The sequence below is a fragment of the Netta rufina genome, assembly GCF_964035555.1.
Source record: "Netta rufina genome assembly, chromosome: 8".
Lineage (NCBI taxonomy): Eukaryota > Metazoa > Chordata > Aves > Anseriformes > Anatidae > Netta > Netta rufina.
Window position 1 is genome coordinate 17,306,521 of NC_140131.1, and position 24,781 is coordinate 17,331,301.

The 24,781-nt window shown below is 38.7% G+C and overlaps 1 protein-coding gene across 1 annotated transcript in view; it reads left to right on the forward strand.

The window, feature by feature from the left end:
• Nucleotides 1-24,781, forward strand: part of HMCN1 (hemicentin 1) — a gene marked incomplete at its 5' end in the record, with an annotated part of 190,986 nt that overhangs the window by 156,824 nt on the left and 9,381 nt on the right. The window contains 30 exons of the mRNA XM_084291227.1: nucleotides 898-1,042; nucleotides 2,002-2,129; nucleotides 2,538-2,694; nucleotides 2,862-2,983; nucleotides 3,181-3,345; nucleotides 3,572-3,679; nucleotides 3,933-4,070; nucleotides 4,213-4,347; nucleotides 4,619-4,888; nucleotides 5,244-5,434; nucleotides 5,808-6,021; nucleotides 6,558-6,692; nucleotides 6,902-7,092; nucleotides 7,821-7,902; nucleotides 9,066-9,335; nucleotides 9,868-10,038; nucleotides 11,589-11,759; nucleotides 12,985-13,155; nucleotides 13,832-14,002; nucleotides 17,149-17,319; nucleotides 17,748-17,897; nucleotides 18,216-18,353; nucleotides 18,664-18,785; nucleotides 20,258-20,495; nucleotides 20,625-20,687; nucleotides 22,052-22,171; nucleotides 22,389-22,523; nucleotides 22,906-23,019; nucleotides 23,347-23,472; nucleotides 24,308-24,457. Coding sequence (XP_084147353.1) covers nucleotides 898-1,042; nucleotides 2,002-2,129; nucleotides 2,538-2,694; nucleotides 2,862-2,983; nucleotides 3,181-3,345; nucleotides 3,572-3,679; nucleotides 3,933-4,070; nucleotides 4,213-4,347; nucleotides 4,619-4,888; nucleotides 5,244-5,434; nucleotides 5,808-6,021; nucleotides 6,558-6,692; nucleotides 6,902-7,092; nucleotides 7,821-7,902; nucleotides 9,066-9,335; nucleotides 9,868-10,038; nucleotides 11,589-11,759; nucleotides 12,985-13,155; nucleotides 13,832-14,002; nucleotides 17,149-17,319; nucleotides 17,748-17,897; nucleotides 18,216-18,353; nucleotides 18,664-18,785; nucleotides 20,258-20,495; nucleotides 20,625-20,687; nucleotides 22,052-22,171; nucleotides 22,389-22,523; nucleotides 22,906-23,019; nucleotides 23,347-23,472; nucleotides 24,308-24,457 — 4,662 coding nt within the window. The remainder of the gene's footprint in view (nucleotides 1-897; nucleotides 1,043-2,001; nucleotides 2,130-2,537; nucleotides 2,695-2,861; nucleotides 2,984-3,180; nucleotides 3,346-3,571; nucleotides 3,680-3,932; nucleotides 4,071-4,212; nucleotides 4,348-4,618; nucleotides 4,889-5,243; nucleotides 5,435-5,807; nucleotides 6,022-6,557; nucleotides 6,693-6,901; nucleotides 7,093-7,820; nucleotides 7,903-9,065; nucleotides 9,336-9,867; nucleotides 10,039-11,588; nucleotides 11,760-12,984; nucleotides 13,156-13,831; nucleotides 14,003-17,148; nucleotides 17,320-17,747; nucleotides 17,898-18,215; nucleotides 18,354-18,663; nucleotides 18,786-20,257; nucleotides 20,496-20,624; nucleotides 20,688-22,051; nucleotides 22,172-22,388; nucleotides 22,524-22,905; nucleotides 23,020-23,346; nucleotides 23,473-24,307; nucleotides 24,458-24,781) is intronic.

Below are 24,781 nucleotides of genomic sequence, written 5' to 3' on the forward strand. Positions count from 1 at the left end.
AGAAGACCTGCTGGGGACTCACCATGGCTCCTTCTCTGTCTCTCTGTGCTTCCTGCTGACAGAGGGTGCTGTGCATCCTGCCTTCATCCTGATACAGAGTCAAGATACATCCAGACTGAACACACAGATCCAAGACAGAGAAATGCTCTTGGGCATATTTATGTAAACTGTTAAAGCAGTTCACTGGTATCTTGGGGGACTTGGTTTGCATAGCTGTTTTGGCCACTGGTTTTGCAAGTTACTTGAAAACTGGGGCTTCTCTGCAGCTCCAAGCAGGAGATGGTAGGCACATAATGTTTGGAGGGCCCTGTGCATCCTGATACATGCCCTCTAATAACATCAGCTTGCTGATACGTTCTGAATTTCATTTTAAACCTGCTTTGTTTTGTTTTGTTTTCCTCAACTGTAGACTGATTAGAAACTATTCTATTCTCACACTCTCGTGATGCTGAAAAACTGTTTTTCCTCTTTCTCTTCTTTTAGCAACTCACTCATAAGTACCTGCATTATGCTGTGCCCCCACAGTGATTGTACTTAGCTGTCCATTTAAAATTCTTGTTCCTCATTCCTCCTTAATCAAGGATATCACTTCACAGCCTTATTTTGCTAAGTTAAATATACTAAACTCTTCTGCTGATTTAGCTATGTAGTAACTTTTACAGTAACTAGCAAATATGATCTTCACAGTGCATTTAAGACAGACTTTGTTTTTCATTCCTTACTGCAGTGTGGCAATTATGTACTGCTCAGAGTGGTAAGAAACTTAGTTCCATCATTGTAACCCTCCCTGTACCTGTTATTGCATGTGTTTTCATGTGTAAAGTTTCAGTCAGAGCAGAATTCTTTTTTTTTTTTTTTTTTTTTTTTCTGATGCCTTTTGGAATTTTTCCTTTACAGTGGCTCCAACAATCCGAAGTAGCCCTCAGACTACTGTTGTCCATATAAACGCATCTGCTGTTCTGGAGTGTATTGCAGAAGGAGTACCAACCCCCAGAATTACATGGAGGAAAGATGGGGTTGTTTTTACTGGAAACAATACGAGGTATTGTGCAATAGTCAGAATAAATATTCTCCTTTTTTTCTTTATTTGTTGTTGTTTTTTAACAATGTATTAGTTACAGAAAGCTTGATTTGACTTCTAGAACTTGTAAATGAGTTTTGTTTTCACAGATCAGAACTGCTGTTTGTGCTATAATCTCAAATAAACCCAAATATGGAAAATACGGTGGCAAAAATAGATATCTAAAGAAGTTGTTCTTGAGAAAAGTAGCAGTAGCAAAGATTTCACCCTTTTACTGTTAAGAAAGACAAAAAAAACAAACAAACAACAACAACAAAAAAGCCTCCTTTGACAACCTCAAAGTAATGATTTTTTTTGATATTGAAGATTTTGAACAATAAATCTGGGAGATGTTTACAATTTTTGATAGATTTGAAGATTCAGGATGAAGCCAAGCAATTTCATGCAGTCCAAAAGCTCCTTGAGTGTACTCTGTAGCTTCCAATATATTATACTTTATATATGTTCTAGTATTCACATTTATTATAATGAATGATCTCATTTATTATAATGAATGTTTTCTGTCTTCTGAATGCTTTAGGGGAAATTAGCTAGGCATTTTCTAGAACTGGGCAAATGGTTAAGAATTCAGTTATATTTCAAAGAAAAATATACAAGCATTAACTTGTTTTGTTTTGTTTTATTTTTGAAGTTCAGTGGGAATTCATAAAAACAAGTTTTGGACATCTGCAAATCTGTCATCGTTTATGTAGGAGTACTATGTCAGTTAGATTTCATAATTTCTTAAGAAAATGGATGTGCTGGGAAAAAATGAAGTCATAATAACTGCAATAAATGAGAAAACTGTATGTGCCCAAATTAAGACACCAAGTGTTGAGGTTATTTGTTGTGCAGACAGTCATCTTTTCTGTCTGTACTATCAGAATGGCCTATGGTTCTGTTGATTGGACAGTAGGAAAAATTGTGTGGCTTTGTTTCAGATATTCCATATTAGAGGATGGATCTCTACACATCCACTCAGCACATGTTACTGACACAGGAAGATACATGTGTATGGCGACTAATACAGCTGGCACTGAGCGCAAACGAATTGATCTGCAGGTCCTTGGTAAAAGTTTTGGGTTTAGATCAATACACTTATTTTTACAAGTCTAAAGTCCAGATATATCATTTTTCTTGTTCAGCCTGATCCAATATTAAGTTTAGTCCCTTTTCAGTTTCTCTGTTTAAAAAATAAAAAAAAAATGAATTGACAACTTTAAGAATACAACCAAATATAAGTGAAAAGAAAATATTTATTCTTTGTTATCTGTTGTGTGCACACCAACTGGAAATAGAAAGACGTGACACATCCAATACTACATGTTTAGTAGGTTAATTACTGCCAAGTTACTCTGTATAAAAATCAAGTGAATGTGCTCAGGCGGTGCAGCTCTGTGTATATGAGGGGGGAGGAAGGGGTGGATGGACATGTGTGTATAATGATTCTGAATAATTAGGTTTTGTTTGTCCTTAGTTCCTCCAACTATTGCTCCTGGACATACTAATATTACAGTTACTGTAAATGTGCAGACCACTTTGCCCTGTGAAACCACTGGAATTCCCAGGCCAGCAATTAGCTGGAAGAAGAATGGCCATCTTCTTAGTGTTGACCAGAACCAGAATACTTACAGGTGAGGGATGTTTTCATTTCTTTGTGGGTTTAAAATGTTCAGTGATGAATCTGGCACTTTAAAAAACAGCCATACATAAATGTAATCTTGAATAGCCTATAAAATCAGTCGTCTGATTACCTGAGAAGAAGTATTTCAATGTCTTTTACTTTCTTTTCTTTTTTCAGACTTCTGTCTTCTGGTTCCTTAGTTATCATTTCTCCTACTGTTGATGACACAGCTGTCTATGAGTGCTCTGTGTCAAACGATGCAGGAGAAGATCGAAGAGCAGTTGAACTCACTGTTCAAGGTAGAGGGGATATTGCTATTGCATGTGTATGTGTAGCATTTCACTGGATTATTCCAATCTTAAAATGAGATTTGTATATGGTTCTTTTATGATACTGATATCCTTAAGTCTATGGTATTCCCAAGAAAGACAGTAAGTTATTTCCAATGATTAACAACAAATAAAAATGAGCAAGTAACACTGATCTTCGTTTTTAGTGCCCCCATCCATAGCAGATGAAGCCACAGATGTGTTGGTAACAAAGCTTTCTCCAGTAATAATTTCCTGCACCGCATCAGGGGTTCCTACTCCCTCAGTTCATTGGACCAAAAATGGCATAAAGTTGATTCCCAGAGGAGATGGCTACAGAATACTCTCTTCAGGTACTGTGCATGGATGGAGTTCAGATGCAGAAAATTAGTGAAGGGTTTGGGGAGATGATTGTGCATATCTGGAAGCAATAAATTAAATACAGTCTCTCAAAAAAAGCACCACTGTCCAATTTTATTAGAATAAGAGTATAGACCTCTTAATATGAATGCTTTAAGAGAGTTCTCCATGAATACAGGGTATTGCTGTATGTCGTAATGTTCTCTATTTCTGATGTAGGTGCTGTTGAAATACCTGCTGCGCAGTTAGTGCATGCAGGTCGGTATACCTGTGTGGCCCGCAATGCAGCTGGGTCTGCTCACAGACACGCCACTCTTCACGTTCAGGGTAAGATGGGAAGCTGAGGAGAAAATGCATTCTATCAGAAAGCATTACCTATATAATAAGTACAAGTGCTGTAGAGTAATGGTAAGCACAGATTGGACTGTCAGTAGAAGAGCTCTTCAAAAGGTTGGCAGAATCAAGCTGTTGCTAATTCAGCCTTCTCAGACTCCTCATATTATGTGATTTCTAATATCCTCTGTGTTATCTAGCCTTGAAAATTTACCAGTTGCATTTTGCCTTGCATTTTGTTGTACAGAACCACCAGTTATCCAAACTCAACCAGGGATGCTGGATGTCATTGTGAACAATCCCGTCCTATTACCATGCGAAGCCATGGGTACACCTCAACCCATAATAACGTGGCAAAAGGAAGGCATCAATGTAATCACAGCAGGTATCCTCTGGAAGCCTGTAATTCTAGCCTATTTACTGGAACTCAGATACTTTCTCTCTCTTCTATGAATATTCAAATTTATGTCTAAGAAAGCCATTCATTTAAATAAAAGAAAGTCATACTTTGCTTATATTTGTTTTAGGCAATGGTTACATGGTTCTTCCCAGTGGCAGTTTACAGATTGCAAAATCAACTGTTGAAGATGCTGGTACTTACACGTGTGTTGCTCAAAATCCAGCTGGCACTGCTCTGGGGAAGATCAAACTGAAAGTTCAAGGTAGATTGTCTTCTAAACTATTGTGATTGACGGACAGGAAATTCATGAACATTTTCTGTTAGTCAAAGCCTAAATATGAGCAACACAAAAAGACCTAATGCTTCCCTATTTGATGTGACACTGAGCAAAGCCTAGGAGGTTTATTCCCTTTATTTGTCTGTCTACTTTAGGATCAAAGATTGCTTTTAGGGTTGTTTTCACAAAGAATTTAGGTGTTTCATGCTTCTTACATCATCTGATTCGTTTCTAAATATTTTTTATTCTTTTTCAGTTCCTCCTGTCATCAAGTCTCACCTGAAGGAGTATGTTGTTCCTGTAGATCAATCTGTCACTCTGCAGTGTGAAGCTGAAGGCTACCCTGGGCCAGAGATCAGTTGGCATAAAGACGGACAGCAGATAACTGAGTCAATGAGAAGAAGAGTTCTTAGCACTGGCACTCTGCAGATTGTGTTTGTGCAGCCTGCTGACACGGGCCGATACACATGCATAGCAGCAAACCTGGCAGGGTCCAGCAGTTCCAGCATGGAGCTCATTGTGCACAGTAAGTGGGACTGTATGGAAACAGTGTAGAGTATGACAGCATGAACCTATGGAGGGTGAGGAGCTAGGATGTAAGGGAGAAGTTATGCTCCTTAATGTGTGAAGTTTATTGGTTTGTAGCATCAGCCAGTTGTTTGAATTAAGGAAGAGTATTACATTCCCTGAGCTCAATTTCTGCTTTGCTTCGTTTATTTCACACATTTAGCTGGCATGTTTAATGGGAGGTCACTGATTGAGACAAGAAACAATATATAAGATCCAAGTTTCTTCAATCCAGTATTGTATGTTTTCACAGTAAAGCTTGGATAACACATAGAGGTAACTTTATTTATTTATTTAAATAAATCTTTTCACAGTTCCACCCAAGATTCGCAGTACAGAGGTGGAATACACTGTCATGGAGGACTCCAGGGCTGTTCTGACTTGTGTGGCTGATGGGATTCCAACACCAACAATAAACTGGAAGAAGGACAATACACTGTTAACAGAGATGGTGGGAAAATACAGGGCCATGCCAGATGGAGACCTCATTTTGGACAATGTCGTTGTAAGTTCACTAAACTTAAGGTCTGACTTGACTAGTTTGCACATAATACAACCCTACTTCTCTTCATTTTCACCCATTTCTGGATTATTTTTTTGTTGTTTGCTTGCTTGCTTGCTTGTTTTCTCATTGTTAATATTCCAAAGTCCTCATAAATATTTCATTTTCAACTGAAGAGTAAAATGTCTGAAAAACTTGTAGTGATAAATTCTCAGAAAAGGCAAAAGCAAGTATAGGTCATCTTTCAAATTTAGAGGAAGCAGGAGTACAGATGAGCAATTCTACTGAATGCTGTTTTGAGCTTCTCTTGTCAGTACATGTGATAATTTTGTTTAGGATATATCAAAACTGAGATCTTCCTAATATGATTTTTCAGCCTGAAGATTCTGGCAATTACACCTGTATTGCTAACAATGCTGCTGGAGAAGAGACACATACTGTCACTCTCATTGTCCAGATACTCCCAGCTTTTAGTGAACTGCCTGGAGATGTAGCTTTGACTAAAGGAGAACAACTCAGATTAACTTGCAAAGCAACTGGGATACCTATACCCAAAATAACATGGACCTTTAACAATAACATCATTCCAGGTGGGAAACACTGGATCTTACTGGTCATTCTGCTCTAGATTTTTTCCCCACACAGCACTGCAATTAGTTTGGCATAAGAGAGAAAAAGAATACAGAGAGAAACTTATTAGGCAGCAGTTGTGTGAGAAATATCTTCAGTATTCTGCAATTACATGATTAAATTGCCTGAGACACAGCTGTAAGAAAGATAATGAAGAAATTGTTCCTGTTCTGCAGTGAATAATGTAACACATTAAAAACTTTCAGTAACTGATGACATTTATCCAACAGCTAAAGCTATTTCTCTCAAATATGAAGAAAACCTCAGCAGTTCATAGAATACAGATGCACAAAGCATGAAATTAAGAGACAACTTAAATGAATGCATGCATGTGGGCAAATGTTGTAGCTGTGACTTTTCTGTGTGTTTCTGAGGCATCTCAGAAATTAAACGGCATGATGCCATTGTGCTGCTTAATAGCACTGTAATTCAAAAAATCGTAAGAAATATATGTTTAAAATCATTGAAGTAATCTTGTGCTGTGTTCTCCTTTCAGCACAGTATGATGATGTAAATGGACACAGTGAACTTGTTATTGATAGAGTATCTAAAGATGACTCTGGTACATATATATGCACAGCAGAAAACACAGTTGGCTCAGTCAAAGCTATTGGTTTTGTGTATGTCAAAGGTATGTATAAATAACAGCAGTTGTGATCACTGTCACAGTTTTATGCAGATGTCTTCATATTATTTGGTACCTTGTCTACGGTTAAGTGGAAAAAATAGAAACAGGCTGAAATTCACATTTCAGAATGTCTTAAAGCCATGGAAGAATGTTTCCACTCAGGGCATTTTATTTTGACTCTGCTACTTGTTTGCTATCACTTGGAATTTCAGAGCCTCCAGTCTTCAAAGGGGATTACCATCCTATCCGAACTGAGCCCTTGGGTGGCAATGCTATGCTGAATTGTGAAGTCAGAGGAGATCCACCTCCAACCATCCAGTGGAGCAAAAAAGGAGTGGATGTTCAGATCAGCAACAGGATCCAACAGCTTAACAATGGTTCTCTTGCTATTTATGGCACTGTGGTGAGTCACTGGACTGTTACAATGTGTTTGTGCATTGCAGTTAGTTAATAAAGGCATTCTAGATCGTATCATTTTGAAAGACTGAGGCTAGGCATTTAATCCAGTTTTGCTTTTACCTTTAACAAATGTTGGTTTAGTTCAGGCTAGAATACACTCAAGTTATCATGACAAAAAATCCAGAGAGACATCATTCTATTTAATTGTAAGAAGGACTGCATCTGCACACTAATCTTGGGTATGTGAAATCCTGGTGATGCCCAATTACATGGGAATTTTTCTTTGGACCTTAAAAGAGCCCAAGTTCTACCCAGTTAGGTCAGCTAAAAAGCAATTGTGTTCTTCAAGTGCAAACCTCATAGCATCAAAATTCCTAATATGAATGACAAGATCTTTCCCACGCACCCCCCACCATAAACTCATGCCTGTATTTTGAAGTAAGGTTAAAAACAGCTCCCTGGAGTTGATTTAGGAGAAAAATATATATATATACCTCAAAGTTTAAAAATTCCAGGTAGTAAGAAATAGAACAATCACAGTAAAAATAATTCACAGTATTGCTGTTAATTACAACAAAATGTTTGAATACTGTCAAATCTGACAGTGTGCCTCTTAGGATCTAGTGCATGCCATGTTGCAGAAAATTCACTTACATGAGATGCACTATAAACTGAAACCTTCTTTACAAACATGTTGAGGAGTTATATGATTGCTTGCTATTTGCTCTTTAGAATGAAGATGCTGGTGACTACAAGTGCGTGGCTACCAATGACGCTGGTGTGGTGGAACGCAGTCTGACACTAACACTTCAGAGTAAGACTCAAAATGAAAAGTCCAATACTAGATTGGAGCAGTAATCTACCTTTGGATAGGTATATGCAGCTCCTGTTGAAATTTTGGAGGTTGGGCACCTCACTGCACTTAAGGTTAAGATTCACCTCATCTTTCATCATTAGTGGTTAAGCTAGTAACTGAGGTCAATGAAGGAAAGAATGCAGGGAATGATTTAGCCCATTTATCTTAGAAACCAGCTTAGATAGGGAAGAATCACCCTCTGAAGGGGTCCATTTCTCATAATTGACTTAGAGTCCATACAACAGAATTAAAGTAGAACTAACTTTCACATTGAGAAAGTTATATGAGATGAATTCCAGCCTTCACTGACAATATTTTATGCATTGTGGAAATAATATTTTAGAATTATTTTTTCACTGGTGGTAGTTTCTAAACATCCTTTTTCTATTATAACCTTAACTCATATGGATGTATTACTTCTGTCTCAGTTGTCTTAGGGTATCACAGAATGGCTGAGGTTGGAAGGGACCTCTGAAGATCGTAATGATTAATAGCGTCTGATTAATACAACAATAGTGTGAGATTTAATATATAATTTAATGTATAACAGGTTTAATATATATATATAGTAGGTTTAATATATATATAATAGGTATCATGCATAATTTAATATTATTTATAATATTAAATATTTATAATTAATAATAATATAATTAATGTAATTAATATAATTTAATTATAAATTTATTAAATTATAATTAATTACAATTATAATTTAATAAATTTATAATTAAATTATATTAATTACAATAATATAATTAATTAATATTATTTATAACAGCTATTTTAATTTTAATATATTATGCATAATTTAATATATAACAGGTATGATTAATAGCGTCTTCCTGCAGGTTTTATAAAAAACAATAGATTTTAGTAATATAGGAATACTGTATGCTCATGCCGTTAGGCCTCAGTCCCAACCTTGGCCCTCAGCTACACATTAAAAACAGCCTATCAGCATTGATTTAACTTGCGTGTAGCCTACCATTTGACAGCCGAAGACCAAAATAATAATTGTAGTCAAAATAAAAAGACTACATTGTTGTGCCCTCTTTCTGACCAGACTTTTGTTATTTATCCCAATGAAAAAATGTACCCGTGTGCTACTTCTCTTCAAGGTCCTCCAGTCATCACCATTGAACCTGCAGGGACTGTTATTGAAGCTGGTGCCACAGCAATGCTGAACTGCCAGGCAAAGGGAGAACCTCCTCCAACCATCACATGGTCCCGTCAAGGTCATCCAGTTGTGAGTGAGGAGAGAGTGACTGTCCTGTCTAATGGTTCCTTGCGTATTGTTGCAGCACGGAAAGAAGATACGTCTGAATATGAGTGTGTAGCAAGGAATCTAATGGGATCTGTTCTTGTCAGAGTGCCACTGATTGTCCAGGGTAGGTGCACAAAATATAGGACTGTGACTGTCAAACTGCTAGATTCCAGCATTAACTCAGTATAAGAGCAAGATTTTATTTTATCCCTTCCATATATGCATTAGGTGATTGCAGATTGCATTAGGTGCATGTTAAATCTAGTCTGAGATGTCAGTGGGTTTGTTCTTCATGTAATTTTGCTCCTTCATGTAATTATGCTCCTCACCCAGCTTTGTGAGACAGATGAATGTGAAGGAGTGAGAGACATAAATAATAATGAAAGGATCTTGATCCCATTATCAGAACATAAGCCATTACTTCATCATATCTCTAAAGAAAAGCATTTAGAAACATGAACACTATTTCAGAGCAGTTGAGGTGTTCTCTGAACCTGTAGAAAGATATTTCTGCAGTAATGAAGATACGAAGTGAGTTGGGTGAGTTGGGTTTCCAAGTATGGCTTCACAAATGTATATTTCTCTCTGCTCTGCCAATCTAAGAGTTATTACCACAAGCACATGTTCCAAACAGAGCATCATTTTTCCCACTGCAGTGCATGGTGGATTTTCTGAATGGCTTGAATGGCAACCTTGCAGTGTAACATGTGGTCAAGGTGTTCAGGAGAGGATTCGTCAGTGCAACAACCCTCTTCCAGCAAATGGTGGGAAGATGTGCGAGGGGCCTGATACAGATGTACGCAGCTGCCACAACAAGCTGTGTCCAGGTATTTCTTTAATGAATTGATGCATTTGCTGTATGCTGAGTGCCCTAGTAATAAACAATTATCACCATGGATCTTCATGACAGCTGGATTTTTTTTAACAAGGTGTAATTCATCTTGACTTTTGTGGAAAGTAAATTTCAGCATATACTGTTTAAAATAAATAAATAAATAAATAAATAGATAAATAATAAAGCTGGAGTTTTCTCTTTCTTAGTGGATGGCAACTGGTCAGAGTGGGGGCTTTGGGAAGAGTGTTCAAAGAGCTGTGGACAAGGTAACAGGACCAGAACCAGAATCTGCAGCAATCCATCAGCTCAGCACGGTGGGAAGCCATGTGATGGTAGCGCTGTGGATTCAGTCATGTGTAATATTAGGCCTTGCCCAGGTAAGGGAAAATTGGTTAAGAATTAGCTGCTTAAGACACTTTCTCTGTAGATTTCTTGTTTTTCTGAAAACCTAAATTCTTTCCATTTGTTTCAAGTGATTAGCTTATAAAAGAATTAAATGCCCTTTTTTTTTTTTTAGTTTGTTTTAACATTATTTGCAATGTATTGAATGGGAGCACTTCTTGGAAATAGAAATCATAAAACTAAACACAAGGAGAAATTTCAGCACTCTTTTTTTTTTTCCCATACCCAATTAAAATGCTGTATAAAATTCTGTATTTTTATGTTTTTCAGTATTTATTACACACGATCACAGAGTAAAACTTGCTACTTTAAACCTATTCTGCAAAGCCTATTAAAATTGAAAAAAAAAAAAAAAAAGATAAAAAGGCCATGTAAAGCATGCTAATTAATACTTTAAGATATTATCAGTATTTTTTCTCTGCTTTTTAAATTTTCAGCCATATGTCTTTCTCCTCACTAACTGAATGTTAAGGTTTCCTTTCTGCCTTGGTACTACCTACTCAGTTTGACAGGATGTAGTTTATTCATAGCCTGTAACCACTGGCATGTTTCCTTCTGTACATTTTTTATGATATTGATTTTTCCCTTTTCCCCTGATGTTCGTCCCACCGCAAAGCCAAACGTTCATCCACCGCCTGAGATTGATTTCTCTGGATCCTGGCAACAAAGTCAGTTCTGGCTCCTGCTTACTAGTAGCCCCTGAAGCCGGTGTGCCAGCTTTTAGCTGGCATGCCCCCTTCTCCTACTGAGACCTTCAGCCTAGCTAGTACATAACATTCAGATCCGGGTAATTTATGAAAACACCAGACTTGACCAAGCATTCAGTTCTGTTGTTTAAAGATTGTAATCAGGTGAAGTGATTCAGGAAACAAAAAGGAAAAAATCTCTCCTTTGGAAACTTCTGATCTGTTTCAGCTGTTGCTCAAGGTGAAGTTTTGTGTTGTTTTTTTTTAAAGTGCTTATTCAGAGTATTTCATTTATTGATATTGAAGAAGGTAGTGGTGTTTTTTGTTGTTGTTGTTGTTTTTTCCCCCCCCCCCCCCCCTTTTTCTTTTCTTTTTGCCTTAGGCTGTGGAACTATAATTTCAAGTAAAGTAGCTGTATGGTTTAAACAGTTTTATGGCTATACTGCCTTTGCAGTTGATGGTGAGTGGAGTTCTTGGCTGCCATGGGGTCCTTGCAGTGAGACTTGTGGGAAAGGTACTCAGACACGACTGAGGCTCTGCAATAACCCTCCTCCTTCACATGATGGATCATACTGCGAGGGATCTGATGCACAGATGCAGGTTTGCAACAAGAAACGCTGCCCAGGTAAGATACATCAAATACAAAGAGAAACATGACAAACTTCTTGTTTCCATACTCTACTTAATTTGTACTTAATCTAATGCTTTCCGGTACTAAAAATGAAATCCCAGAAAAAATTCCACTGAAGTCTTTTGTTTTCAGTGGCCCCCTCTCACCATCTTCAACAATCCTCTAGAGACTTAACATGGGATTTCTTCTCCAGTCCCTTTCTTTACTCTTCCACTGTGCAAAAGCAGCATTTTGAATCCTTGGCAATTAAATTACAGGTTTCCTAAGCTTGTTTTTTAATTTAAATTTTCCTAGGGTCTGTTACTCGTTTATCCTTTTCTTCCACATTTCAATGACTGGATAGGAAAGCTCATTTTTGAAATATGACCTTTGTATTTGGCTGAGTGCAGGGATAATGAAGGGAAATTTAATGAAGTGGAATATGCAGCAGTTCAGATTAGATTCCTCTGGCTTCACACTCCATTTTGCTCATGCCAGATCCTAAGCTGTGTCTCCTGTAACTATTAAGCAGTAGAAGAGAGAACTGTTTGTGTAGTAGCTGAGCAACTGAGGGCTTGATGTTGCACACTTACCTGGATAGAGGTACCTCTGCAGAGGATGCTATTGCTCCAGCTGATTTGTGATGAACCTGCCTCTTCTCAGCTACCAGCTCAAGTGTTCACATGGATGTATGCATAACAGTTTGTGCCACGATGCGGTGGGAGAGCAAAGCCCCTACTATTCAAATGCTTAGACCTGCTCATGTGAGATAATTTAACAATAACTCACATAAACAGATGAGCCTGTAAGTCAAAGGAAGCAGGAAGCGTGGCTAAGAAGGAGCAGGGAGATGATGGTAATGGTCACATCTTCAGACAGTGCAGCTGCAACCAGGGAGGACACAACTAAAAACTAGATTTTTAGGATGGCACGAGTACCATGAGTGCAGTAATTTTGGGCATCACTTTATACGTTGATACCTAAAAATAGGTGACTGAGCCCAAGGACTCAGTGATCCCTCACTGTGGATCTAGTCAGGCTCACAGCTTATCTAAAAGACATGTGCTTTTCACCAGCCTTCACTCCTGGAAATCCCTATGTATAAATCCCTACATAGCTGAGATACTCTATAGAGACTGTCAATAACATCCTACAGTAAGCTTTACCTTGGTGTAACCCTGACTTTGTTGTTTCTAACATCAGTGACTGTAACTGTACCATGCTTTGCCTTTCTGACCAGTGGACGGGAAGTGGGCCACGTGGAGCAGCTGGAGTGCCTGCACTGTATCTTGTGGAGGAGGCAGCAGGCAGAGAACACGGCACTGCTCAGACCCAGCCCCACAATTTGGGGGTCACAAATGTGAAGGATCCGACATACAGATTGATTTTTGCAACAGTGATCCTTGTCCCAGTAAGTGCTTCAGGTTAAGCTGCTTATCCACCTACTGGGTTTGTAGGGATGGATAAGAGGACAGAAGTCCTCTACAAATTACACACTCGTTTGTACTCCCTTTCCATGTGCACAGAAAAATAAGAGGATCTGAACACAGGTAAGTGGTACTAGATCTCTGCATCAGCAAAACTGTGGCATTTTAAACACCAGCTGGTAGGAACACAAACCGGTGGCAGCTGGTGCATAAGCTCCTGCCAGACTCTAGATGTTCTGTGACTTCTCATAGAGAGAAAGACCTTCAAGATCATCAAGACCAACCATCAAGATGGCCTGGTTGTGCACTTCTGTAAAGTTACAACTGTCCAGTCACAAAATACTGCAAATCAAATCTCTCGGGATCTCACACCATAATTAAGTGATTCCCTTTGTTAACAATATCTGCTTCATGCTTTTCTATATTAGTCAGTTAATGAGCTACAATGTTCCAAAGCTGGTTAATACACACTGAGAAATCACTGAATGCTGGACGAGATAACTTTCATAAATCTGTCAGTCGATTATTTTGTTTTTTATTTTAGGAAAAAAGTATTTAAAAATTACTGTCCAATAGGAATATTTTCCTAGCTTGAGTGTCTGTTTTTAGTATCTGTTATTAAGGAGAAGGCAGATAAAAATCTAACATTTATTTTCACAGTTCATGGCAACTGGGGCCCATGGAGTAGCTGGGGAACTTGTAGTCGCACGTGCAACGGAGGGCAGATGAGGCGATACCGGACCTGTGACAATCCTCGCCCTGTCAGTGGTGGAAGGGCATGTGCAGGGGCTGATATGCAAATACAGAGATGCAGCACTGAACTGTGCCCTGGTGAGTCCTCAACCTAACAGAGAAATTAAACACAGCTTCCTCTGGAATACTGCAGGTCACATAATGTATGCAGTATTTTCATGTCGTGAGAGGAGTGTAGAACATTCTTGTAATTTACATTTTCATACAGCCTAATAATCTATTCTCACCTTTTTTTTTCTTCTTTACATGACTGTCACCTTACCATGCTTTCCCCTTTCACATGTTAGGTTTTACCAAAATGAGGTGGAATAATCCTAAACAGGAAATAGCATATGAAAATCACTCCTACACCTAGAAATTCTACTTTTGTTTTACAGTAAATACAGTTTATGAGGCTCCCAGCAAAATTTTATAATGTATTCCAGGAGCAAGGAAGAATGCTAAGCTCGTGGTTTAAATCAAGTCATGATAAAAGCAGTATTAACAACACAAAACCAAAGGGCAGTCAGTGAACTTAACGCATTCAAAATCCATATCAGCAATATTTGAGATAAACCATGATGCTAGAGACTTACTAAACACCTACAAAGTTCTAAACATCCTTCCATAATTCATCCCAGAAAAGCATTGTTCTTAAATTATTAGTATTCCTGATATAATAAGAAATTATTAAACCCCTGCTCTGTGCACACTCCTTTACACACTTGTCTTTTGTGGGAGGTGCAGCATCTTTTTTGTGTACCCGTGCCACTTTTGACACCCTGCTGACCCACACATTGGTGACAAAGCCCCTACCAAGGACACATTTATACTCATGGGCTGTGGATCTCTGCTTCTTGCACCCCATACCGTCAGCTCTTCTATCTTGGATCCCAGCTGCTCATGGTGTGTGAGGGGGACAGTGCTCCATCAGGTCTTGATGGAGGTTGCAGATGGGACAACTTCTGGCAGGGTCAGTTTGACTTGATTGTTTACCTTCCTTGTATTCAGGTTTCTCCCCCCAGTCACAGATTTTTATGCTGCTTCTATACTTGTGTGCTGGTTTAACACCAGTAAGTAGCTGAGTATCACCACACTGCTATCTCAGTCTCCCATCTCAGAAGGACAGAATGAGAAAATACATGTATGATGTAAAAAAAAAAAAAAAAAAAAAAAAGCTCATGGGATAAGGACAGGGAGATCACTCATCAATAGTGGTATGGGCAAAACAGACTCAGTGTAGGGAAGATTAATTTATTGCCAATTAATATCAAAGTAGGGCAGTGAGAACTAAAAGCAAACTAAAACCACCTTCTCCCATCCTCCCTCTTTTACCTCCTCCCCCTGAGCCATGCAGTGGAACAGGGGCTGCATCAGCCCATGTTGCTTTCTTATCTGCCTCTCTTTCAGGGTCACTCCCTTCCCATGCTCCAGCATGGAGCCCCTTCCACAGGATGCCATCCTTCCTGATATGATCCTGTGTGGGCTTCCCACAGACTGCAGTTGAGAACTGCTCCCATATTGGTCTGTACCAAGTAGTCCATCCTTTAGCAGCAATTGGCTCCATCACAGGCCTCCCCCAGGGCAGCAGCTCCCCCCAGATCCACCTGCTGCTGCGTGGGCTTCTCTCCACGGGCTGCAGCGCCAACCTGGGACCTACTCCTGTGGGGGCTCTCCATGGGCTGCAGGCTAGATCCACCTGCTCCTCCACAGGCTACAGTGTGGAGATCTGGTCTGACATGGTACACCATGGGCAGCAGGAAGACAGCTTGCCTCACCATGGGACTCCATGGGCTGCGGGGGAACTTCTGTTCTGGTACTTGGAGCACCTCCTGCACTGACCTCGGTGTCTGTGGGATTCATTCTCTCTCCTTTTCTCACTCTTCTCTGCCAGCTGCAATTTCTTCCCTTTCTTAACTCTGCTCTCTCAGAGGCCCTCCTGGCTCAGCTCTGGCCAGCAGTGGGTCCCTTTGGAGCCGTCTGGAGCTGGCTCTGATCTGACATGTGGCAGCTGTCGGGCTCTGCTCACAGAGGACACCCCTGCAGCCCCCCCTGCTACCAACCCCTTGCCATGTAAACCTAATATCACTTTTCAAATCGTTTCCCCCTTTATTAGAAAGTCTCCTAGTATTTCCCCAGTTATTGCTTAATTTGGCCAATGGCTGTGTTAGGCAAACTTTTCATTGTTACCTTCTCCTTACCATTGTCAGTTTTGGGCAACTGTCAGCTCTGATAAGGCGTTTCCAGATACTCTGTTCACGTTGTATACAGCCACATTCTTATAGTTACATCTGTTGTGATTGAGGCCATGCTACCAAGAGGAGGCAATGGAGACTCCCCCTCCATATAATTTGAGCCAAATCTAATTGAGCTCTTACATGTGTTCTTTATTTGCAAAATATATGGTTTGTTTGGTTTCTTGTAATCTTCCATCAATTTTATCCTCATGCAATTTCAGATAACTTATTTTTAGGAGGAAAAGCACCCAGAGCTCTGAACAGATTGGTTGCTTCTCTACTAAGACTACGACAAAGGATGATAGGAGATTGTAAAGAACCACTGTCAATATTCACAAACTGGTTTCTGATGGATCTGCATATATTCAACACTGCTTCTTAGTTTTGAAATCAGTTTCTGTGTAGCTTGATATTCTCAGGACAGATGCAGAGAGACTGGCAAAAGGAATCTCTACAGAAGCTCTTGGACAGGGCAGCTCACAGAAGTTAGGCAGCAGTTGATTACGTGGTTATGATTATCTTCACCCCGCAGAGCATGATGCATAGGCACACCCAGAGGCAGCCTGAGATAATTCTGTGCACTGTGGGCCTCTCGACACACTGCCCTTGGTGCGGTTGTACAGGGCTGTGCAGAGGGACTTGCATAGTTCACACTGTTCAAAACTTTCCTGGCCAGCCATGAAGAAGTAGCTATTCGACATGACACGGGGAAGAATTTTGCCCAGCTCTTGCCAAATCCCCAACCATTGTACAGGAAGCACTTTCTGGAGGAGTCTCCTCATTTCCAGTATAGCCAATATACAAACAAAATTTTGAAGGTGGTGTGTTTCTTGAAGAAAGAAGTGTTCACTGTTCACCTCTACCCATTAAGGTCTTTCTATCATCCTTTTAGCTATCTTTTCTTTATCACATTGTTTCCACCAAGAAGGATTGACACAAAAGCATGACTGATGCAGTCTAAAATATTTTAATTGAGATGTTATTTTCCTCCTCCTTTCTTTCTTCAAGTGGATGGGAACTGGGGTCAGTGGCAAACATGGAGCCAATGCTCTGCTTCATGTGGAGGAGGAGAGCAGACCCGAGTACGGCTGTGCAGCAATCCAGCCCCATTAAATCGTGGACGTCCTTGTCCTGGAGACTCCTCTCAGATCTCCAGGTGCAATGTCCAAGCATGTCCAGGTGAGTTAATTTACAGCAATACAGAGTGAGAATGTCATGAAGGCCTGTGGTTCTCCTCATCTAACTGGTACATATTTTTGGTTTACATGTTCCCTGCAACTGTAGGTGGATAACTCTGTTGTTGTAACTTGTTATGTAGCACTACAGTATGCTCTTAAAGCATAGCTGCTTTTCTGACAGAGGTGACTGTATAAGGTGATTACTATGTTATTGTGAGTATATCTTAGATCATATATAAACAGCATCCTCTTATTTGCAGGTTGTAAACTTTACTGTTGCGATTATTGTAGTAATAACATATGCAGAAATACCTTTATTTCTTAACATGATAGGCCATATTTCTGGATTTTCTCTCCCCCAAAAATATCAGACGACTGAGTTTTCCTATGGTACTTTTTTTCCCTTCCTCCCTTCCCTCCCCTGCACAGGTGGGCCTTCTCATGCCAAAGGCAGTATCATTGGAAACATAAACAATATTGAATTTGGAATTGCTTTCCTGAATGCCACAGTAACAGACAGCCTTGACTCTGAAAACAGAGTAATACAAGCAAAGATTACCAACATCCCTCAGAGCCTTGGTAGGCTTTTTGCTACTTTTTTTTTCTTTTTTTCTTGAACTAGATTGAATTCTGTGCAATGTTAGTTTTCACTACTTCATTTCCATAATGTCACTGGAGAAACTGACCTAAACTTTTCATAGACAGAGTGGGGAAAAGGGAATCTTCACTATTTATCTCCAGTATATTAATATTTGTAAAATGTTTCCTCTTATTTTTGTGGTTTAAATCTTAAGGCTATATGTTAGATTCAGGCGCTTGTCTTCTTTCAGCACCTACTGATGTGGAACATACACAGTTAGGAAAAAAACTTCACATGTTATATTGGATTTCTTTCAGGTCCAGCCATTAGAAAGCTTGTTTCTATTCTGAGCCCAGTTTATTGGACAACTGCAAAAGAAATTGGAGAAGCAATGAATGGGTTTACACTCACCGATGCGGTCTTCAAGAGAGAAACTCAAGTGGAGTTTGCAACTGGTTAGCTACCTGTGATACACCATCTCTTTCCAATAAGCTTAATAGATACCACATTCCTTTAAAAATACCACCTCACCATTGCTGAATTTTGTCTTGTGCTCATGACGCTGTTTTCTGAGTATCTATGGCTTAAATATAGCCCTTAGAGCTTTAATTTGGAACATGTAATGTTTATATTATAGGTATGGTATGCCTTATAAAAATACTAGTGTAAAATAAGTGGTCAAGGGATCTGGTTCAGATATTGTGTGGCTTACAGGAGTCCCTAGTTAGGATGTTTTATAAATCAGCATGCTCTTAAAATTCATAGGAGAGATTCTGCGAATGACTCATATTGCCCGAGGCTTAGATTCAGATGGAGCCTTAATGCTGGATGTCGTTGTGAGTGGCCATGTTCTGCAGCTCCAGTCATTAGCCGATGTTAATGTGAAGGTAAAGCTGCCCTCAGATGCCACCCTCTCCTCTCTAATTGATACATATTTCCATATTTCCTCACCTGTCTATATTAAAGTGCTAGACATTAAGTCCTGAAAAATGTTTTACTGTATGTAACTTATTTCATGCCTGGTTTAATTGACAGATGTTAACACTGCCTTTGAAAACTAAAAGATGCTGTCAGAAAGGTAGTAATGGTCACTCAAAATTCTGAGATGTTAGAAGGGAACACTGTAGTGTCTTCAGGGCTAGGTACTGCAGAGAGGCATGTGTGGCTTTTAATAGAGCTATGAAGCGTGTCTTAAGGCTCTCCAATTTTACAGCTTTTCATCAGTTTTTCTATGCCACGGCACCCTGCAAAAAAACTTTGGAATGTTACTGATGATTTGTTTGCAGCTACAATTATACATAGTCTGGCAGAGAAACATTTCTTTGGCTGAGAAAATTGCAACGACAGCATTAACAGATTCCAAATCAGATTACATCACAGGCCATTTTACGTATTCGTGTCATGCATGCTGTCATGATACTGTTAATGATATGCTCCTTTCTCTGCCATAACATCAAAATTTGGTCTTGTGCATGTATCTAATATGGCAAACAGTCCCGTTACACAATGCCTCTGAAACATTTTCCAGAGTTTTCCTTTCCAAAGAATGAAATCTCTCAAACTTTTTCAAGAATAATTAGAGAGGGTGGTTTGCATGACATTATGGTAAGAAGTTATAATCTGTCTGTTTTTTCCAGGATATGCTAGTAGTAAGAAAACAAGCTTCTGTTACTGGCCCTGTACGCTTAATAGAATGATGAAGTTCAAAGGAATTTTTTTTCTACCTTTTGGGTTTAGTGTAAGCCATGAAAAACATTTTACTTAATATGATTCATGGTATTAAAATTTTGGGTTAGAATCATGTGCTTGATAACTGATTTTACTCTGGAAGAAAAAGCATTTTTTAAAGTTGTTTTTACATAGGTGATACTTAGTTGGTGGTAGGTAACCTGTACAAACATATATTAATTCTACAATGCAATACATATTTATGAAATTCTCAGTATTTTGTTACATTTCCATAAGAAGCATCCTCAATATTTATACCCCTTTTCAGTAGCATAATTCTTCTCTACTGACTGTTTATTTAGTACATGTTGTCAGAATCTGATTTAGAAGATTAAAAATATTTAGGCCTCAAAATATTGTTATTGAACAATATGGCCAGGTTTGTTTTTTGTAGAATAGTAGTCCCAATTATCAGGACCATCATCCTATTTCTTATTAAAAGAAACATACAGAGGCTGTTAAGATTCAACAGACAAATTAAGAGTAAAGACGTATTATGTGAAATACAATTTGTTCATCTAGTACATTCTGAAAAAGTGTTTGCTTTTTTTTTGTTTCTTTGTTTTAATCTTTAAACATGAAGACCCCAGTGGTGTTAATTGTGCTCAGTGGCTGATGTTTGCTATTTCAGGATTACACAGAGGACTATATTCAAACCGGCCCTGGACAGCTGTATGCCCATTCTACTCGTCTCTTCACTATAGATGGAGTTAGTGTTCCCTATACATGGAACCACACTATTACCTATGATTATACGAAAGGAAAAATGCCTTTCTTGGTGGAAACACTCCATGCTTCCTCTATCACAGCAGAATACAACCCCCAGGAAGAAACTGTGGCTTTTAAAATCCATGCTTCCATTGCAAAAGGTATTGTTCAATTCTTTCACAGAAATAAAGCAATGGAAAAATAATATCCTATTTTACTAGCATTTACTAGCATCATAGTTTTCATCCTTACTTTTCATCCACAAGTAATGTGATTCCTTTACCATGTAGGAGATCGCAGCAATCAGTGTCCTGCTGGGTTTGGTTTGGACTCAATCGGGCCTTACTGTACAGGTAATGATGTAACAAATGTAATATGTAATCAACTACCAGCAACTTATTTGCAGTTTCAAAGCATGCAGTACATACTTCAAAAAGTAAAAATTACTGTTGATTACAGGGTGTGGATCCAGAGGTGGGTGAGAACTTCACTTCTGTATTCATCTAGAACAGAAGTAGTGCCCAGGCAGCCTTTCTTCAGATGTGAGCTGGGGATGCTGAACTATGCTATCTGCTGAGCCTGCAAGGCAGCGAAACACTTACATGATCTGTGGGGAGGAAGGATGAGGGTTGCCAATCTAGACAACAGCCCACTTAAAAAAAAAAAAACAACTGTTGCCTGGGGAGTGAGTGTGAAAAGAAACTCACAAGCGTTTTAGCTGTCTCCTCTAGATAACTGAGTCATGTTTGTTTTAGGAAACAATCATTTGATATACTTTTGTGGACTTACTTCATTGCCCCTGGAAAGTTTAAAAATTAAGGAAATTAAAAACAAAATGCTATGGCATCAGAAAAATTTAAAACCAGGAAAGCTGAAAATAATAAAGCTGCTTAAAAGTTTTCCACCTGCAGATTTTCTGTAAAACAGTGAGTTCTAAAATTTTAATACAAAAAATGTAATAATCTTTGCAAGTCTATGTGGGAATGCTAAGAATAACACTGAACTCCATCTTTTCTGCTGTATAGAGATTACCTGTAATAGATTGTATCAAACATTCATTACTGCAATAGTGGCCCAGGCCTGCAGATCTAACACAAGCAAGATTTCTGGGACCTTAGTGTAGGTTTGGTAGCAGTAAAGAGCAGGATCTTAAATTAGACATAGAGAATGTACTATATGCAAATTCTAGTCTTCTCAATGTGTAGCAGTGGACATTTCACACCAGTAACATGTAAAGGAGGCTTCAGGGGGGTTTATTACTAAGATTTTAACTAGAACTTCAGTCACAGCATTTTTATGCTCCGGTTTGTGCCTTGCTAATTGCCTCTGCTCACTTTCCTAAAGCACTCCAAGGATGACTGCACGTGGTCACCTGGTGTAGTTCTGCTGACCACAGCGGCCTTTTGCTTTAGCTGAGCAGGGTCAAACAAGCAGAGACTGGCGTTCATGAGATTTGTTGATGTGATCTGGGAGCTCCGTGAAGGGGTGTTCTGAGTGACACAGAGAGCAAGGCAGATGCTCTTTACCATGGGAACAGAATGGGGATGGGAAGGAAGGAGCATGCATTGCTGAACTGGTTCTGTGAAGCTGCTCAATTGCTAGATTAGTCTTGACCTGGGATCTGTACCAGACACATACCTCCTATGAAGGTTATTTTGGCGTAGTTTCTCAAGTCCTGTAAAGTCTGACTGTTTTTTCTAATATTTCCTTCTTCCAGATGAAGATGAATGTGTTGTGCGAAATCCTTGTTCCCATACCTGTCATAATGCCATAGGAACTTACCACTGCTCCTGTCCAAAAGGCCTCACCATCTCCGCAGATGGTAGAACATGCCAAGGTAAGATGAGTGATGTTATTGACAGAAAAAGCCCCATGGCAAATAAATCGCTGGGTAAATGCTTTGTTCAGGCTGGGCAGTTTTGTCATTGTACAAAATGTGTTCTAATTATTCTGAGTATGTTTGCAATAAAGTATTTCATAATCCATCATGTTCAATGCTACTTAGTCTGTGTCATTTTGCCATGGTGAGGTTTACAGCTTCTTTTTAATTACAGATATTGATGAGTGTGCATTAGGTGGACATACCTGCCATGGTGGCCAAGACTGCGAAAACGTCATTGGTTCATACCGTTGCGTAGTTAGATGTGGGAATGGTTTTAGAAGGACAGCTGATGGATTTAGCTGCCAAGGTTTGGAGTTACCTTTTGGTTGTTGGTGTTAGCTTTCATGAACTGAAAATGTCTTTCACACAAAATAAAAAAGTAACTTTTAAAAAGATACATCTGCAACTAAGGTGTCTATAAATCTTCAATATTATCCTAGCAAGATTTTTTTAAAAACCTTTTGCTTTTTCCATCTTTAGAAATAAATTAAAATCTTGCTTTTGTGTCCCATTTGCATTTTCTTCTATGAAGAAGTGAGAAAAGTATACACTTCCAAACGTATGTCAGTAGTGTAATAAATAGAGTTCAAAACAGAGCCCAAAATGTTGTCTAAACCAAAACACCATTCATCTAAATGATGACAAGGTGATTCACAGCTATGACATTGATAGTCTGTTTTGTCCAACAGATATTAATGAGTGTCAAGAACCCAACTCCTGTCACCACCGTTGCTTCAATACTATAGGAAGTTTCCAGTGTGGCTGTGATCCAGGATTCCAGCTAAAGGGCAGAAAATGCATGGGTATGAATCAATTTTGAATTTTCATTCTCTCTTTATAAAGGAAATAGTTCGATATGTATTTGTTACTATATGCAATCTTACCTGAAACCTTATGAATGAAACTCCTACTACAAATGATACCAGGATGTATTTTTGAATTTGTTTGTGAAGTACTACTAAAATCTAGAGTGGGAACTGGGCTGACCAATAAATGTACATGAAATGCATTCAAATGTATGTACACAGCATAATTACACCTGGATTATTCTGCTCTTTAGGAATTGAACATAAGGAACTATGTTCATTTCCATTCTTGCTTTTTTTTTTTTTTTTTTTTTTTTTAATAAGATGTAAATGAATGCAGGCAGAATGTATGCAGGCCTGATCAACTTTGCAAAAACACCCGTGGTGGCTATAAGTGCATCGATCTGTGCCCAAATGGAATGACCAAAGCAGAAAATGGAACTTGTGTTGGTGAGTAGAAACATTAGTGTACTGTATGGTGATGGTAAACACAGGGACAATTATTAATATATTTTGAAAGAAATCCTTAAGACGGTCCATTTTCAGTTATTAAGATTCACACATATCAAGGCACTGACTTGTTTAATTTATGGGAACATACATATTTAACTTCTTTTAATATCAATTAATTAAACAAAAATAAAAAAAAAAAAAAAAAAAAAAAAAACAAATCAAAAAACACATTAGATATCCTTACCACTTCCAGTTTTCCTTTGCTCTTAAATAAGAATGGGGAAGTTCTCATCGGCATCTCTTCTGCATTGTCACCTTCAATTCTAGAAATCGTTCACTGACTGAAATGTTTTGACTCGTGAGTTCTTTCTAACTAGTTTGTCTCAGGAGCTCTAAATCAAGACTGGCGGTCCTTTCTGCTACTCAGGACTGTTTCTAAACATAACCAACATCACAGAGGTTACCAAATATAATGGGATACGAGAGAAAGATGGATTATGTCTATTTGGATGGCATAACTGTTAGAACTGAAATCCTCAATTCAAAGTTTTGAAAGTTAATGGAAAGAGTAAATGCAGTGCAGTTAAAAAATATGTGTATCTGTTCAAAATCTGCTTTCAGGTTGTGAAACAAAGATTGTTTCACAGATTTGTAACAACTGTTAAAGATTAACCCTTCATCATGGTGAGAAAAGTGTATTCAGAAGCAAAATCTATCTAAAGAGCCAAATTTGTTTGTGGTTTAGCTGCATTCATTACATGTAAAAAATGTAAAGCTGTAGGAACTTTCAAGAAAAAATCTGATTCTTGCCCTCTTGCCTTATTGCTTGCAGACATTGATGAATGCCGGGATGGAACCCATCAGTGCCGCTATAACCAGATTTGTGAGAACACACGAGGAAGTTACCGCTGTGTGTGTCCAAGAGGATATCGGTCCCAGGGAGTTGGAAGACCTTGTGTGGGTAAGCTGTCCAATCACACTAGTATTGCATATTTTCTGCTACTGGTTTTGTCTGTGCTTTCTGCAGTTACATCCAACAACTCTATTCTATTTGAAGACTGTTCTATGTAGATAAATCTGCTTTGAAGTTCAAAATTACCCATATAAAACAGTGTCCCAGTCAAAACAAATAGTCAAAACTCAGTGATTCCAAGCTGAGATTGCTACAGACCCATACTTTGAAAACAAAGTGTACAAGGGCTGAGGACCTCTAAGGTACTGATGGATAGATGCAACAACCTACCACTCAACAACAGGCTTAATTTATAAAATTCAGATCAGTTTTGTGAGTTGACTGGACAGTGAC